Source organism: Rhipicephalus microplus, chromosome 9 (genome assembly GCF_043290135.1).
Source record: "Rhipicephalus microplus isolate Deutch F79 chromosome 9, USDA_Rmic, whole genome shotgun sequence".
In the NCBI taxonomy this organism is placed as follows: Eukaryota; Metazoa; Arthropoda; class Arachnida; order Ixodida; family Ixodidae; genus Rhipicephalus; species Rhipicephalus microplus.
This window is the reverse complement of record NC_134708.1, coordinates 9455002-9473507: the sequence shown is the minus strand read 5'-3', so window position 1 is coordinate 9473507 and position 18506 is coordinate 9455002. Positions and strand designations below refer to the sequence as shown.

General features: G+C 47.1%; 2 protein-coding genes across 3 annotated transcripts in view; one reads left to right on the top strand and one right to left on the bottom strand.

Annotated features, from left to right (window-relative positions):
* Nucleotides 1–11741, bottom strand: part of LOC119164846 (uncharacterized) — a 145801-nt gene extending 134060 nt beyond the window's left edge. For both annotated transcript variants that reach the window (XM_037417048.2, XM_075873089.1), the window contains exon 1: nt 11677–11741. The gene's annotated coding sequence lies outside the window, so the exon portion shown is untranslated. The remainder of the gene's footprint in view (nt 1–11676) is intronic.
* The window catches only part of LKRSDH (lysine ketoglutarate reductase/saccharopine dehydrogenase), a 35542-nt gene extending 22952 nt beyond the window's left edge, over nt 1–12590 (top strand). The window contains exons 15-24 of the mRNA XM_075873082.1: nt 471–579; nt 1320–1396; nt 2472–2535; nt 3346–3510; nt 5485–5580; nt 6049–6164; nt 7625–7713; nt 7833–7900; nt 8608–8716; nt 11736–12590. Coding sequence (XP_075729197.1) covers nt 471–579; nt 1320–1396; nt 2472–2535; nt 3346–3510; nt 5485–5580; nt 6049–6164; nt 7625–7713; nt 7833–7900; nt 8608–8716; nt 11736–11857 — 1015 coding nt within the window. The 3' untranslated portion in view covers nt 11858–12590. The remainder of the gene's footprint in view (nt 1–470; nt 580–1319; nt 1397–2471; nt 2536–3345; nt 3511–5484; nt 5581–6048; nt 6165–7624; nt 7714–7832; nt 7901–8607; nt 8717–11735) is intronic.
* The last annotated feature ends 5916 nt before the right edge of the window (nt 12591–18506 follow it).

The window sequence follows — 18506 nt, the reverse complement described above, 5'->3', positions numbered from 1 at the left end:
TGTGTCGACGTCTAACGTTCACTAATTAAGTCCACAGTTATAGAGCCACATCGGATGAATTTCACCATGTAGTCGTCTTAGGCTAATGCATGATACCCGATTTTTATTTTATTTATCTTGGATACACTGACAGCGCTCCCTGGCGTATAATCCCGCGCTTCATTTGTGAGGAGTTGTCTCCTAGCATGCAATATTTACTCGCGCGCTACCACCATTGGTTAGCTCTGGCTAAAATTGGCTACATAATTGGTATTGTTCGTGGAATGATCTTGTCCAATGGCGTCTATTTGCTGTCATGATCAGTACCACGATATTTAGCCCAAGTCAATACAACGATGCTCTCGAAATTACAAGACAGCAGAACGAGTAGGTTTTGTCCATATTAAAAACTTACTCTCCGAGCAGGCGCACTGCTATAGCCTCAAGGTTGAGCCGCAGGAGAGACAATTATCAAAACTTGTTGCTTTCAGGGCGGCTGACGCGAACATCACCGTGATGAATGAAGTCGGTCTCGATCCTGGCATCGACCACCTCCTGGCCATGGAGTGCTTCGACGAAGTGCGCAGGAAAGGCGGAAAGGTCGGTGTTCGACGCAAAAGTTCTTCACCCTGAGGTATACGCTTCACCACGAGCGAGTATTGTATAGAAGAAAAGAAAGTCGGTAGGGTATGGTATAGTAAAACTCCGTGGGCCCTGTGGCTCAGCCAATGGCTCATGCGCACCGCCTTCCCTCTGGGACAGGTTAGCTAAGCCTAACTGCCATGTCTTGGGCCCTCTGGACGGCCCTGAGTGGATTTTGAAGCGAGTCGCTGGCTAGTGTCTGTTGCCACCACCTTTCTGCGTCGGTGATATGGCATGCATTTGTTTTGTAACTCTCATAGAAGGATTTAAATAGGTCCAAGTGAAGGTGGAAGCTTTGACACGAAACATTCGTAAACACGGGGTGTCGCTAGAACCCAGACAGTCATTCACAAATTTTTCTCACATATAGTAAGAGTAGTGCCGTATAACTGCCACATACAAATGCCTTAGTGCTTGCACTTCATGTAAAATTAGTATGATGCATGTACAGGGGTGTTAAAAAACTCAGACGTGCACGCCGCCACATAATTACATCGGAGAGCGACCTGGGAACATTTAGCCACCCTCTGTGAACTTGAGTATTTAGTTTGTCTACTTGCTGCATGACTTATAGAGGGGGGCCTTCAAGTGGAAATAACCTCTTTTTTTTTGTTCGAGCCTACGTCTATTCATTCTTATGAAAATGAAAACAGAAATTGAAAACTGGAACACTCGGCCAACGTTTGTCGTTTGTGCAGGTCGTTTCGTTCGTGTCCTATTGTGGTGGTTTGCCAGCGCCAGAACATGCTAACAACCCGCTCCGATACAAGATCAGGTGAGCGTTGTGGAGGTTTGCACAAGGCTGAAGCTTGTTTTGCTTTTTTTTTTGTACACTAGAGTGTTTAATGCCGGGATGTACCCCGACTCCGCAGACATATGCCAGTCACTGAAAATATACCCTAAGAGTGGCTAGAAGAGAAAGTTCCGTCACCAGAAGTCAAACCTACCTCTCACCGAGTTTTTTTTTCATTACAATCAAACATAAACGCACACGCAGCATATTATTACGTGTTGTAATGAACGGAAGGTTTTTTTATTGCAACTGGTTTGATTACTAGTGATTAATCGAACTCGTAAGTGATTGGGATATTTCCAAAATATCCCATTCGTGGCGCAAAAGGTGTCGCGCATTTACCTTAATTTCCTGATTAGTAGAGCACTGCTATTGATAATATCGACGTCTTAGACGTGCTGAAACATTGATGTTTCACTCTGACGTAAAATTTTGTTTTTATTCAGTGTCTTTTAGTGTCGAGATGTGACAGCTGTTAGTTCGCGTTCGTCCTCTGCATGCTCCTTTCATGCATCCTTTCTGCTTGATGAACGCGCTTCATGTTTCGAGCTGCTTGTAGTTCTTCGCGTGGCATGGCGATTTGTTGCTATAGCATTTATTCTACCTCTGGGTTGACGCGTGTCGCATTCGTGTGTACTGATTCTCGTGGCAGAGGGATCAGCCATAATGTTTCGTCCTGTCCGCAAATTCACACTGTGTATGCTAGAGGTGAACATGAACCAACTATACATTGTACCGCACCGTTGTAACGTTGTCACTTTTGATGGCGGTCGCGTCTGATACGTATTGAATATCTTGATCGTGATTGGCAACTCTACGAAAGCTGCAGAAGCTTATCGCTGTTGAGAAATTTCATCACAATCAGCACTGTATACAAACGTTGTACACACTATTTATCTCGCATCCAATAAAGTTGGAGGCCTACAAACGTGTTCAAGATGTGACATTTGTTGGCTTTGAACATCGACTGCAGGACGAGACACTTGTAGCGCGAAAATTGCTGGGAAAGGGTTCAAAATAGTGGAGCCTAATTTTTTTCTTTTCATTTTCGTCACAGCTGGAACCCACGAAGCGCATTTGTCAATTGCATGGGATCCGCTCGATATCTCGAAAACGGCAAGGTAAGTGACCGCATTATTAATTACATCTTTTTTCTATGTTTCGTACTTCAAGTCCAGACAAAATATTCGGGATTCAATCTAGAATTCACGTAATTGCACGGACGATAGATTACGGTTGCATAGACAGCCAAGTACATAGGTAACCTGTCAAAAGCATAGCAAAGCTGTCAAAAGCTTTGAAGGTCATATTTACTGATTCATTTACCAAACAGGTAATATGAACACCGAGCATCATCTGCGTGGTAAACCTGAACTTCAGTGTTGTATTTCTTGCACCTAACAAGCGCGCTCTTAGAGCCACATTAGTCTAAGCTAATTTCGCCCAAATGTCGAGCATAGCTCGGTCGGCAAGGTCACCCACACCAACATGAGGCTCTGCTTTGTTAGAAATTGGGTTTTCCCAGTATCCCACGGCAACGTGGCCGTCGTAGCCGAAGTCGGGAGTTTTCGCTTAGCAGCGGAGCAAGAGACAACCGTCTTGAAGAGAATATCAACGTTTAGCAGGTTGTATGAGTATACAGAGCCTGCCAGCGCGACAAGGTCGGTTGGGGCGAGCCCTTTAACAACCGACCGGCACGGTCATCAAGGACCATACGGTCAAACTTTCCTGAGCTACGGCATCCATCATAATCATGCCGTGGTTTAGGAACGTAAAAGCCCAGATATCATCTCACTCCTTAATTTCTCCCAAACCTCGGCTGAGGTGAACGGCGACGCGCGAGGGCTTCCACTCTATACGAAATCACCTCTGCCTCTCAAAATTTCGTCGACCTGTTCGTACGGCCGAATCAAAGCTCGTGTTTCTTGCAGGAGGTGGAAATCCCGGCCGGCAGCCTTCTGGACAACGCCCAGGGCGTTCCCTTCCTGCCTGGCTTCAACCTCGAGGGTTACCCCAACAGGGACTCGCTCATCTACAAGAGCACCTACGGAATCGTCAACGCCCACACCGTACTTCGCGGCACGCTCAGATACAAGGTCAGCACTACCGATCGCGTAATTCGGCGACGAGGGGCGTCACTGTAACTCTTGTCATTCACACTGAAGTGCGACTCACTCAGTATTTGGAGAAAAACTTGTTCCTGGACGAGTTGGTGCCCGTGTTTGCTGCATGATGGGCGTAGCCGAAGGGGGAGGGGGTTCTAACTCCCCCGACACTGAAAATTTTCAATTTTGCTCGCGTATATGTACACGCACACATACAAACACACGAACGTACATAGGGTATGGTTGACATCCCCTCTCCCTCCGAAAAAAAAAAACTTTCTGGCTGCTGCGCTCCTGGCGCACTGAACACGTTTTAACGCGGCAGCGTTAAAGAACTAACTCGTTTCGCAGAAATTCCTGTGTTGGCGTCGCTGTTTGTGAGCGAAAAGTCGGCCATCTCTACGTAACCGAAAAATCGAGAAATGTTGAAATATTGGTTTCGGGTCATAGTGAGAGTGTGCTCAGATTTGGGTGCACGTTAAAGAACCCCAGGTGGTCAAAATTTCCGGAGCCCTCCACTACGGCGTCTCTCATAATCATATGGTGGTTTTGGGACGTTAAACCCCACAAATCAATCAATCAATCATAGTGAGAATCGAACCCAGGTCGGTCACGTGGCGAGCGAGTGTTCTACCACACAGCCATGCCTTTGCTTGCGAGTACAGTGAAAATAACTTCTGCTTAGAGATGCAGTGAAAGTAACTTCCATGCTTTAAAAACACTGGCGTCCTGTATACATGCTTCACAATACATGAAATACTGCCGTAATAATGCGTGGGACAAGCGTACATTACCATCGGGCGTCATAACATGGAAAGAGAGAGAGAAAATAATTTATTGAATTATCCGCTGGAGAACATGGAATTATCATGGAATCGTCAGCCAGTCAGCCACTACAAAATACACACGGGCTATTTCACTTTTAAGCTACCTAGTGGGTTATGCTACCTAGTAGTGGGTTTTAAGCTACCTAGTGGGTTACATAGTGGATTATGCATAGCAAGTTTGAAAAGATTTCATAAATTAAGTGTTTGAAGTGCGCACATGAACAGAATATCGCAATCGCGTTCAACTCTTAAGCTTTAGGATACCCCTCCTTTCTTTTTCTTTTCCTGGCGCAAATGCTTGCAACATGAAAGGACTGACTGAACAGACAGATGGCGCTCCTGTCTCCTCTGTCCTATCTTTGTTTCAGGCACTACGCCCGAGATAACGTTATCAGCAAACACGATGTAGTCCCACGCTGTGGATCGCAGCGGAAACCTACATAACGAAAATCGGATACAAGCGCTTGCTTCGTTTGATATCCTTGTACAGGGCGCTTCAGTTAACTTGCACCTCGTTAAAAACAAAAACAAGAAAAAGAAAACATGCGCTGCGCGTGTAGAACAGACTTCTGAGCCACAAAAGACGTCATGACGTGTTTTTGTAATCCACCAAGATGAGTAATCAATTCTGATTACTTTTTAAATTAGTAACTAGCAAGAAGTCCTTACTGCAAAAGTTGTAGCATTTCTTATGATACGTCGGAATATTTCATAGCAAGTTAAAGATAAAGGCCAATAAACCAGTCTATGCTATGGGGGCTGCTTAATTGGCTTTTAAAATAGCGGGAAATGTTTATTAGAATAGTTGTAATACCCGTTCAGAAGCGTCGGATTGTTTCATGTGTGCTTAGATAGCCACCCTTTTCCCAGTTTTGTTCTCGGCTTTTCTTTAGACAACGCGAGATTAAATATAACTTCTGCAAATTAGCCGAATGACCCCGTACATATTGAACACTTGCACGACACCTCATTACGCGATCAACTAGCGAACCAACAGCGTGAGTCTGTTTCGACCAGGAAACCAACATCGTTTGTCATCACAACGCTTTGTCTTTGCGAAGTGTATACCACGCATCTCAGCGTTCAAGGCGACTGTTTCCCGTCAATTTTCACTCACGCGACTCGGCCCTTCTTCCAGGGATTCTCCAGCGCAATGAAAGGACTTCAGCTTCTCGGACTCCTCAGCAGCGAGCCCCATCCCAGCCTGCACCCGAAGGGACCGGAAATCACCTGGGTAAGTGAAACCTTTTTCACGACTTAGAAGTGTTGCAGCTTGGGCTAGTTGGTATGGCATGACGATAGTTATAGCGCGAGAACAAAACGACGGCACAAAGACAAGGACACGAAGGACACGAGCGCTAACTCCCAACTGAGTTTATTGCGCAGAGCGTGAAAATATATAGAGGAGACAGTAACCACGTGACAAAAAGCCATATGGCACAAAGAGCAAAACAGGAGTAAGGGAAAAACAAAAAAACAAAGGCGCAGAAAAAGGCAAAGAAAAGTCTACAAGGAAACGAAACAGAAAAGTAAACGTGGACGTGGTAACGTGCCCTCATGATCACAAACTCGCGGTTTATTAGTCGTTCTATATCCATGCTAGTATGTGTGCTTTCGCTTGCGCACGCGTTTACTATACACCTGGTGTTCTTCACTTGGCATAGCGCACTTATGTTCATACATTTCTGTCTCGCTATCGCAGCGCCAATTCATGACGACATTGATGGGCCAACCGGACAATCTGCTCACCTCGAACATCAAGAATCTCATCTACGACAGGGTGGACAAGTGCGATTTCAGGACCAAAGCCATCGAAGAGTATGTTCACTCTGTCAATGCGTACCGCTGTTCTGTTCTTGTACTGTTATGAGTCTAGCGACGTCGCTCAAGCGAAATGGTATACTGCTGGAAACTAGAACGCAGCAATGGTTTCAGTCTCGCATCTTCCCCATTCGTTGCTTGTAATAGCACTACTTTTGCTGGCATTCTCACATGAGCGCGGCAGAAGTTTGTCTCGGTGGGAATGCTAACCCGTGTTGCATGACGGTGGGGGATGAGGGGAATAGTATTAATCTGAAGACCGGACAATGATGCCAAGGAAACGACGTTATCAAAATAAACTGTAAATGTGAGCGTGAAGAAAGAAAAGTGGACTAAAAATAACTTTCCGCTGACAGGGATCGAACCTGCGACCTTCGAGTGTGGCACGTTAGGCCCCGCCAGGGGGCAAGTTATCTGTTCGTTACATTAAAATTTCTGCTAATAACATTCTATATACTTTACTTGATGTCATTGTCTCTTAGTTTTCATCAATATTGTCTTCAACAGAGAAAAATGAGTCCTTGAATTTCTACTTTTTTTCCTGTATATGCTAAGAGTAACTCTAGAGGAGAGCGTTTCTGAGGCTTGCTGGGGGAAAAGTGCTGCTGTGCTTTGGGCGAGGAGGAAAATGGAGGGAAAGAGCCCCCCGTTCCAGCGCCTACAGATTAATAACTATAGGTTCGTCATGCTACCAGCCGTCTTCAACCAAAATGATCGCTTTAGTGTCTTCAGAAACACTTCGTATTTGGGGGCAGTACTTCACTGGCCTGCAGAACAAGTGAGAATTGGCTTTCAATGTAAAACAACATGCGTAGACTGTGGTGCTTCGGGTGTAGAGTCCAGGTTAGGTTGATCTCTTGCTCTTCAGCGAGTAGCGCTGCAAACTGCCATAAACGCTTTTCCGAAAGCTGCTTGGAAGCACCCATTCGTTTATCATTCGGACATTGTAGATAAGCGAGGCAGGTTTTTTTTCTTGGTTTCGATAGACAGGAACGGGCCGATAACGGAAAGGGACATTGAGTGGTTGATTCTGCATCGATGAATTGTGCCGGAACTTCGCACAGAATAAATAGTTGCCTTTGAATCTTTGCCAATGCCAAATGTCTCAGAACGCAAACACGTGGAGGCGTTTAGAAGAATGTTGCGAGCACACTTAACGTTTGTAAAGTGTTCTGGCGGCTTGAAGAGCTGCAAGTGACGCCAGATACGTCGTCGTCATCACCAGTCTGATTGCGAAGGCATCTCCCATGTTTCGCCATTCAACCCGGCTGTGTGCTTGTTGCGGTCAGGTTATGCTCGAAAGCTTCTTGACCTAACTTTCCGCCTTCCCTGGCGAGCTTGTCTCCTCTTGGGATCCAGTCGGTTACTCTCAGTGGCCAGCGGTTACTTTGCGTACGTGCTGCATGCCGTGCCAGTTTCTTGTTTTCAACTAAGACGGGCGCTTCAATTATTTCCAGTCTGGGCCTCCTCGACGACGTACAACTTGAGAAGAAAAACACCCCCCTGGACACACTCATCTTCCACCTGTCCAACAAGCTTGCGTACGGTAAGCGTGTTTGCGATGCAGTGTTCTCAGAGGATGTCACGGTGTTTCAGGGAGTCTCTTTTCTGCCAGTGTATTCAGAGGATGTCACGGTGTTTAAGGAAGTCTCTTTTCTGCCACAGAACCTGGCGAGCGGGATTTGGTCATCATGAGGCACGACATCGGCATCCAGTGGCACGATGAAAAGAGGGCAAGTATTCCCGAGCTGCATCGCCGTCGATCAAAACAGAGATAACGCACCCACACAATGTGTGCACGTGCGCGCGCGTTCTGTGTTTCTAACGTGTTGTTTTTTTCGCGCAGTTTAAGCATCGTAATCAATGCGAATGAGTACATTTTTTCTCAACTTCCACGAACGCTATAGTGTAGACAGAATCATTCACAGCAACGTTAAACCACATGTTAACGAGGACATTCGGTTGATTTATCCGCAGGGGTTACATCAATGTTCTTATTTCTGTTCTTCGATTTCGCCAGCCCCAAGCCATGACACTTCTTTATACAGTCGTAATTCGGTGGTTCGCAAATTCAGATCTTGCTGACGAAAAGGGCAGTTCTTCGCCCCACTTCAGTTCTTTCAATCTAGGTCAAAGTTTAGTCATCTTTGCACCACTCTTAAAAAACAACAAACGACCTTCCCCGTGTCTTCCCCGGCTTAATTGTCCGTTGGTTTTATTTGTCTAAACAAACGAGTCGCTCGAGCAAATTAATTTCTAGTCGTAGCATAGGGACTGATATGCAATCGCTGCCGCTAGCAATTTTCCTTGCTCATCATGCATTCGAGTTCAGCTCAGTCGGATTGCGGGAATATAGAATGTTAAATGACAATTTGGAACTATATGATGCAGTATTCTTTTCAACCACTATGTTTATAAAGTGAGTGCGACTGTTGCGCAGGAAGTGCGGCACGTCGACATGGTCACCTACGGCGACCCCAACGGCTACTCCGCAATGGCGAAGACCGTTGGCTACCCTGCTGCCATCGCTGCCAAGATGATCTTGCAGGGTAAGCAAAATGTTCCGTATCAGGCGATCAAAAGGTGGACAGGCTACGATGTATTGATGGGTCTACCCTGCCTATTGCACCGTTTACGTTCAAACTGGTACTCTCTCGCTATATCACGCGTTCTTGCTTTACGAGTGCAATCAAAAATACGTGTCATCAGTACTGTAAAGGAGCGTTACCACAGTAAAGATTAATGTTGTGCGAGCAAGCGCGACCATATATCCGACGATTGGTGAGCGCTCATATCGGACGTGGCCTCCGAGATATAGTGCAACATGCCGTTGTGCGTTGTAGCTTTTGCGGGGCCCACGCATTAGAGCCCCTTTCCCACGCGACGATAGTCAGCCAACCCTGGGGCGCGATTCTCGATATATCCACCTAGCGAATAATCTACTTCGGCCTCCACTATTGGCTGCAGCAAAGCAAGCAGCGCGCCCCCTGTTTCCCGTCTTTCTTCCGCAACGTCATTTTGACGTCTCGAAGATTTCACAGCTGTCGACACACACGAAAGATGTAATGCGTTTCCCCGCAACGAATGCTGTCCGCGGAGATTCGCTTTTGGACGCACATCTCGGAGGCCATGCATGAACTCCAATAAAGTTAGCCTTTCACGTAAATCCCTTGAATTAGGCCTAACGCAGCCGCCCGCCACACGCACCTGGAAAGTCTGTAGGCATTTCCTGCATCGCTCTGAAATAGCCGAATACGTTCATATAGAAGTTGAGATTTGCCAAGTATCCAGTTACTATAAATTTTGTCCACTTTCTCTCACTTTGACGCACCGAACCCGCCAGCACATTCCCAGCGTAATGTGGCCAAAAAGCGTCATGACGTCACGGTTTACCCTTTTTTTTTTTTCGAGGAACTAAACGCGGTTCGACTGAAGTGCATGATCCACTAGGTGAATGCACCGATAATCGCGCCCCGACTTCATCCCCGTGTTTTTTCGCGCTGTAAAAGCACGAACCGATTCCAACTAGGCCATGCAACCACCGCCGACGGAAAGGGTGGCGACTCAGCACGCTCGCCCACTCTCCCGAAACGCGCAGTTCTTGCTACCACGGCCGCGCTAGAATGAGAGCAGCGCCGCTACATATACGGCCGGCTGCTGCACATGACGTCACAGCCACACATAGACATTGTCCCACGAAGGCCACGGCTATGCACGACTTCGGCTCCTTTCTTTCGTAGGCCTACTAAAAGCGGCGATTTTTTTTTTTTCTTGTCTCGCGACGTGTTGTCGAACTCATCGCTGACCGTAAATCTTCCTATACGTGAACAAGGCTCGACTGCCAACTTGCTATACTACATGGCTGTGTAGTCAGTCGAAAGCGTAGGGACCACGATAGGAAGAAGCTTGATATTCCCACTGCTTCAGCAGGCAGCATTTAGACAGGCAGGCAGGAATTTAGATTTCCGGACGTTCTTAAAACACGTTGACAAGGACAGTATCAAAGGAAAAAAAAAAAGATTGGCACAAGTGACCGGTTGCCGGAGCGGCAAGATGGCGATACGCGACGCTGCGGCATCCAGGCACCCTACCCGAGCCCGCCGAATTAGAGTGCCAAGCACATTGTGTTTTCTAAGGCAGAGGGGGCCGGCAGTAAGCACTCCAACAAGCATTTGTTTGCTTGGCAGCTGCGATAAATGTACCATTGCTCGCAATTGAAAAAAAAAACAAAAAAAACACCGGTCTTTAGAATTACGTATCTATGCATCTTATAAACAGACACACGCTACCTAATACTCCCATATTGATGTTGCGCCCAAAAGATCAAGGTGTGTGATCGTTGAGCCAGAGGACCGGCGGCAATGGGTCAAGCTTTCGCTCGGGTAGCTGAATCGGTTGACATACAAACAAAAAGACGGACAAAAAAGGGCTTTCGGATTAGCCAACGCCAGATGGGCTGCCTTCCGCCGGTCCGCCGCGGCCACCCATGCTTTGTAAAATGGAATGTGCTTGGTAATCTCTCGTTATCGGCACGCTTGAAAAAAAAAAAACGCATCAACGCGTGTCGCAAGTTCGCGCCTCCAGCCACGTTTCACTTTTGCTCAACTTTTTCTTTCGGTGGGCCTGTACCATGCAGTTCGATGGAATGCGGTCGCTAATGCAGACGCAGCAGTCTCAAACCCTTGATGCCGACTGTACGCGGCGTTTTAGCGAACACACTTGAAGAAAGACGCACATGCGTTTCGCACCAAGAAGCTACCGAGTGTTCAGTTTTTTTCAAACAGCGAGAACTGAGGAAGGCGAACAACACATGCGTTGAGGGTGTGCTTTGTGCGCGATTCTTCACAGGTGTCGCGCAAGAAAAACCTGTGTCTTAAGATTACTTGCACGCCGGAGAACACGCGTGGTTGTGAAAACTATTCTTCCGCAATGCATGACGTGCCTCGTTCACATTTCGCGGTTTTCGCGCCCAAAACTTGACAAGTTACTGAGTTCCTAATGATCACGGCTACATCTGCATGCACAGTACACTTCCGCGGTGGTCTAGTGCTTTACTGCTGACCCGAAGGTCAAGGGATCGAATCCCGGTCGTGGCGGTCGCATTTCAGTGGAGGCAAAACGCTAGTCTTGTGCGCTGCAAGTTTTCAGTGCACGTAACAGAAACCCAGGTGACCGGAATTTCCTAAGACCACCACTATACGGCGTCCCTCAAGCATATCGTGGCACGTTCACAATCGGAAAGCACGCTTCTGATATTCGCCGCAACTATAGTGGTGCTTCAAATGGAGACGGGCTACTCTTTGGGCTTGTCTACCGTGCATGTTTATGTCAAGAGCCGAATCTACATTTCACACGTCAGCGCAAGCAAACGGCGCTTGACTACGCTGTTTGCTGTAAGTAGCTGGCCGTTATTAGTAGGGCAAAGTGCATAGCAGGAAAGCTATAGCTTCGCAATCGTGAATAATATGTTGCTATTTTAAGGCATAACACACGGGATGTAATTGCGTACCTGTGCATAGCGTTCCCGCGTAGTGCGCTGAATGCATGTAACGTGGTCTTCCCTTGCAGGTGAAATCCAGGGAAAAGGCATGGTGCTTCCGTTCGCCCAGGAGATCTACGGGCCGATGCTGCAGCGACTCAAGAACGAAGGCATTCGATGCTCGGAGACGACCACGAAGAACTACCCGTAACGCGCGCATCCACCGTTCCTCGCAGACTGGCGTTTGTTCGAGGCGGAATCGTGTGCGACGCGGCGAAATCGCCCAATCATTCCGCGGAGTGGCCCGATGATAAGTACGATGACGCAGCGAAATACCGTGCGTAAGAAACTGACGGCGGTGGCTCACGTTGAGCGCCTCGTGGATATAACCTAAAGCCCGCTTGCTCTTACGGTGATGGCGCCACTATAGTCCGACATGCCGGCGCGGTATAACGCTTCTTTTGCGTGCTTAATCGTTGCATTTTTGTATTTTTTTTTGTTCTTCAACGAGCGATGTCGATAGTTGTGCCGGCGCGTCGAACTACGCCGGTGACGCGATTGCCGGGACAACCAGACTTTTGAAGTTATATGCCTACACTGTTTTTGCAACGTGCCACGTCTCCCACGGAATGAATCGGCAGTTTCGCGTAACGTAGAGTGAATGTGTGTATGCCTTCTGGAAGCATTTTGCGGCTTCGAACTGTGGTGCTGGCGTCGAGGCACGGAATGAAGCACGACTCGTACAGCGTCGGAAGCAGCGCCAGAGCTTGCACAGTCGTCGTCGGAAAACTGCATCAAAGCGTTGACTGGTCTTCCGCAGCGTTCACTGCCTCGCTTCCGTGTACATAAGACGTTTTGCCGCGCTTTTTGCGCCCGGCCAACGTTACCATTTTTTTTTACCTTTTATGAAGAATCACTCAATAAAAAAAGTTCAGTGCCTAACAGCACAACGTTTATTGTCCAGAGCGACACCAAGGCCAAGAAAAACAATCGAGTGTTTTACTGAGCAAGAAATAATGATCGCAGCTGTATACTTTGATTACTTCATAACAATATATTTGTGTTAGGTCTTATCGATACACGTCACGCGCGGGCAAATTTCGAGTAATGTTTACACCAAAAGCAGTTGTGAAAGAGAATGGGTAACCAACCGTTTATAGCACGGCGTCTCAAGGAAAACCCAACTCTCGGAAAGGAAAGCTTTGTTCTAGAGAAAGATTAAAAAAATCCATGCTCAGGGGATCGAACCCCGGTCAAGGACGACTTTTTCAGAAACGTTCAGAGAAATGCGGGTGTATTCGTCGCCTCGTGCTACAAACTGTTGGTTGCCGACGTAGTTTCCTAATAATTCACTGTAGATGGAAGTATGATGCCATAGTGTCTGTGATAGCTGCAATGCATTGCGCTTCAGCCAGCTTGGGCATGTTGGGAAATGCATGGATGATGATGATGATGACTCGACCGTGGCTCACACCCACTGAGGATTGGCCAAGAATTGGTTATATGCATTGTTAAGCCTTTCAAGTAATAATCGTAACAAAAAAAACGTATACTTAAAAACAGAAAGAGTGCAATGATTGTTTTTACCATTCCGGCCAGACAGTAAAGTTCAATGTTGAATATAATTTACAGTAGACATGAAAAAATTTAAAAATTGTTTTTATATCGGCTCCTTAATGCTATAACAACATATGCATGTAGGAATTTAGAGGTGCATCGAGTCGCCCAACCTTCGTTATCTGCTCCGTTTGGATCGTTTGGCTTCGTGTGACCTGCATACGCTTAATCCCAGGACAAAAAAAAAAACGTTCAGCAATTCCACTTCATAACATTGACCGTTTTAGGCTCTATTCAAATGGGCCCGCAAAGTTCTGTAATCTATTCTTTTATTCGAAACGGAAGCCGAACCACAACACTAAACACGGCCACAAGTGCCTTCGAAGCAGTAGGCACGAAGGTTGTGCAAACCTATGTACTATCCTTTACTCCCGTAGGGATGGACGATCGCAGCGTCGGAGTTGCCTCTGGTGAAGATGATAGGAAGAAACTCTGCGATTGTCAGTTATCTCTTTCACAACCCTTCCGCCAACTTGCGAGATCCGTCAGAACCTATCTTCAATATTCCAAAAACAGCTGTACTTAAGTCCCTCAACAATATCAGCAAATAGCAAGTTTTCTTGAGAACTGAGATTTTGTGCGAAACTACTAAAGTGAAAAAATGAGTGTCACGCCCTGTAGTTACCTAAGTAAATGACGTCAGATCGTCTATTTTAATTAGTGAAAGACTTAAAGCTGAAAAGTGAGTTACATAAATTTTGACAATACACGTGCCGTAAACGAGACTTGCTGCTATACTGCTGCTACACATTGCAGCGGCGAAGCTCTGGGACAACTCTCCAATTCGCAGAAATCGTCACCGAGGTGTTCAAGCCAAGTCATCCTTTCGGCGCACGTCATGCAATTTGAACTGTGCCACCAAGAGCTTTAGGCTGTTTTCGACGCGAAACGTTCTATTAGCGCGCAGAGAGCGGTAACTTGCTCCGCAGTAATCAATCTAACAAAGCGCAAAGTTTTCATTTAGTGTCCCTTTAAAAGCAAGGAACGATACAGAATGTTGACGACTATTCTTGTTGCGGAGGGAGAGACTCCAAAGCTGTTGAACTGCGTGAACCCAACAGCTAGGCTAAATCTACGACAGCTTAACAACGGGCGCCTGAGATCAAACTGCAGCGCCCCCTTTAGAGGCGCTCGGGTCAAAACACTGCACATATTGAAGTCAACAGGATAAAAATATAGCTGTGAACAGTTCATAAGCGGGCTATTTTACATCCACATACAACAGAGCTGGTATTGAGTCAACGAGCATTATATAATGCATTCCATTGCGTGTGCATGTGTGAGAGTATCTCGCATTTCTACGTGCCCGTTCACACAGACAGCGAAGAAACTACACTTTTTGCCGTTACGTCACATTACGGAGGCGTTTGCGACAAAACGTGACCACGTGACATCCGTCGTAAGTACACCTTCCCCGTATACAATACGCAAGTTCAACGTATAATTCATTGACGAAGGAAATATATTCTACCCAGTGCGTCGCATTATTGCCGTACGTGGGATTCACGGCTATACCGCGCGTGCACGGCTATACCTCATCACAACTAAACTAGTCTCCACATAGTCGAGAATTTAGGAAAACTGACCAGTCGAGGATTTAGGAAAACTGACCTGCCGGCTTCTCGTATGCAGCTTTCATTTCGCCGAAACAAGAGCGCCATCTCCGCGCCAAGTACGACAACTTTCATGCGCTGAGTGAAAGGACTAAAGACCCTTGATTACTTGTCCCGTTCTTTGTCCTTAGGACTACTTGCCCTGTTATTTGTCCTTAGGACTACTTGCCCTGTTCTTTGTCCGTCCTTCGTGCAGGGGCTCCGAAAGTACATCTGAAGCGTGGGGGCGAGGTTTGTGGGCGGGGATGTATATAAGAAAAGGAGGGGGAGGGGGTCGTAACAGCTGTTAGTGGGGGGCATGCTCCCCCTGGTTTCTAACCTGAGGAGACGACGGCCCCCACTGCCCCTCCCCACCCCCCACCCCCGGTTCCGGAGCCCTTGCCTTCGTGCATTCGTCTATTGTTTGATCGCACGCCTAGTGCGTGGCGGTGTACACCCTAAACGTGGTAAATGCGATTTTATGTACCTATACGGCAACAGTTACATTGGAGTGCATACATCCTCAACTTGTTAACCATAACTATCAGTGCACAAAATCGGGTTACAACGTTCAGAGTGTATCTACAGGCTACATTGCACGTTCGCATGGGTTGCGAAGCACAAGCCGCGTTAAGCAGAAACTATGAGCTAATCGTACCACATCCACTGAACACAGCAGGAAAGTGTGTGGGTTTGATGGAGTAGGTCGTATCGGCCCCGATGTCGTTACGGTCTTCAGCGAACAGAATAGTTCCGACAGTGGTTGTGGTGTACTTGCGCAGTGCATGTAAAATTCACTGTTTCTGGCCTCGTTTTTTTTTTCCCTCTTCATTGTAGTAGTCTCCGGTGAGCAGCGGCGAGTGGTGCTTCGAAGACACATCCGTCGGCAGCGCCACCACTCGTCGTTCACAAGTGCGGCGGCACCGTGTGGAGAGCGTCGTCTGTGCTTCGTCCAGGATTGCAGTTCTGGGTTGGGGAGGAGGAAGAGTGAGAGAGAGAAAAGAGGGGAAGGGAGGAGACGGCACACAAACGCTGCTGTCAGGGACACACAAACGAACACATGCGCGGTATATGGAGCAAACAGGTGAAGCAACAAAGAGGGCACACAACATTGAATGACGTTTTGCCACGGCGTCTCAATTCGAGAACACCGCAGCTGAACTTGGGAGGGTAGGTGGACACAAAAGCGACCGTTTACGCACTTTGCATGCGCGATCTCCCACGTTAGCCATGAAAACTTATACAAGCTTCACGTTTTCTATTTCTTTTCAGAAGCAAATGATAGTCTACAGTGTCTTTCGTGACATATATGCTACACAAGAAAATGAATACAGCAAATAATTAGGCGAATGACAGCGTAAAGAAACGTCAACTGTTGTCTGTAGAGGGCCCTACCTCCGGTAATTTTCACCAGCTTCCGGTGTTTAACATTGCAAGTAAACACGCGCAAAGAGTTCATTACGCCGTCACGAGGTGGCGCTATGAGCCGTGGGCGCAACGCAATATCGAAGAGTAATCCAGTGCTCCTCGCTGGGCCTTTCGGTTTTCCCAGCGTCGGTTGTGACGTCAGCGCCCACATCTCGTCATGTGAGTACTAGCACCAGAATGCTACTCGTCGCACTGCGAGGTGGAGAGAGTAATCAACAAACGGAGCACAGCGAAAGAACGAGTGAAAGGAGCAAGCACCACGTGTCAATCTTCAAAGACGTGCAACTCCGTTATTACGGCGTCTTTTGAAAAATTCCTTACGGCTACGTGATCGATTTAGACCCGTTCACAACTGCAACACAACTAAATTTCGACCTCTCGGCGGTTTAAAGGGCGTGGAATTTCCTGCGATATTTGAGGGAACACTGGCACTGCGATCGTTCAGATGGAAAGTATGGGTAGCACATGGATTCGCCTGATCCTCAAGCTATAGCGTCTTCGAACGCACTTGATTTAGTTTATTGTTGCGATTTGGCGTTTGTTTCGGATAAAAGAATGGGTCATTGTGAGCGTGAGATTATTTGAACTCATGGGCCTAAAAAAAAGGTTGAGGCGGTGAAGTGGAAGTGGTAAGCATTTGCTGAACTTCCATTTGCGACATAGCAGGTACAGGCCACACAGAGGCAAACGGTGCCGAAATAACAAAGTTTAGACAAATCCCTGTACTACCCATGATTCTCATGCTTAGTGAAGCACCGTGCGTTGCAGCTACCATAGACACTATAGTGTCAGAGTTCCCTCTAGTGTATTATTGGAAACTTTATGGTTTATGGACTATTTGGCTGTAGTGGAGTAATTGTGGCGCAGGTTCTAAACAATTAAAGTGAACGAAAAATTACCCTTTCGGTCATGTGGGAATATTCGACGGACCCAGAACTTTCGTATGTTATGTGTTGAAATCACATCAACGTGATTCGAAATTATCCAGTCTTTCTGAGATGACAAGGACACACTCTTCGCAGCAACATGCAAAAGTTACTCCGTTTCAGCTTACGGTGGAGCAAAAGTGCTGAGAATGAAGACCGCAACACTGACTGCACCCCTGACAGAGAGTTTCGTTCGAGTTGGGCATGTGGAGCAGGCGTTCACTATTCGACATCTGGCCCTGCATGGTGCGCATTGTGAATAGTAAAAGCGCCCCAATCTACATAGGAAGACGAACAATATCTTACAGTACAGGCCACAAGCACGGGTATTGGTGCAGCGACTTGGCACCACTCATCTATTTATTCTGTTATACACTTAAGTACAATAAAGGCTGCCAAGTTTTTTGCGCGAGATAAACGGGGTAAACGCATCGTAAAATAACTTTCGCAGTACACCAGTTTACACTATTGAGAGTGCTTTGCCGTGTCTATAACTGACACCCTTCGGCAAGGGTGTCTTGACAAACCAAAAACACCTAGTCATGGGTATTTTGGTGTATAAACACGGTAAAGCACCTTTAAGGGTGCACACCAGTTTACTGCGTTCGATAATGGTTGTTTCGATAACCACAAATTTGGAGAGCATATTAGGGTTTGTGTACTTTCAATCAACACTTAGTTCAAGACGCAGGCTGAACACCGCGGTGTATAGTGATGTACGGTTTTCAGTTTCTTCCTTCAAGGTGACGTTCTACACGGAATCAAGCCGGGGTACGTCAGTACTTGGTGGAGATAGTGTCAGTTGAAAACGCACGTTTGCATCGCGCGCCAACCGCGTGCCAGCCAAGTCACTGTAACTATAGATTCGCACATAACCGATACGATAAAGCGTGCAAAGCATTGAAAGTTACCGGCAAAGTATATCCGTGCGCCAGGTAGGTTGGACAATGCAACCGGCCCCACAAGACCCGCAGCTGTATATCGAGAAGAACGTCAGGGTTCTGGAGCCGGACTTCGCAAAATTGCCGCTACTTTCGAACCTAAGGTGAAACGGAGTACATAAGACGCAGCGTGAGTATGACCGACTATGGTCCTGTGTAGGGCACTAACATCTCGGAATTTCGAGAGGCACTGTGTAGTGAGCTCAAATGGAACGGGAACACCCGATGCGTTCTAATGTGCTTCTGGCGCCCTCGACTAACCGTATGAGCGTGAGGTTAAGCGTTACGATCCACAGGAATACCAGTCCTTTTATGCCTGTGAATATTTCGATGCCATGTCAGTGAGCAGAACAGTA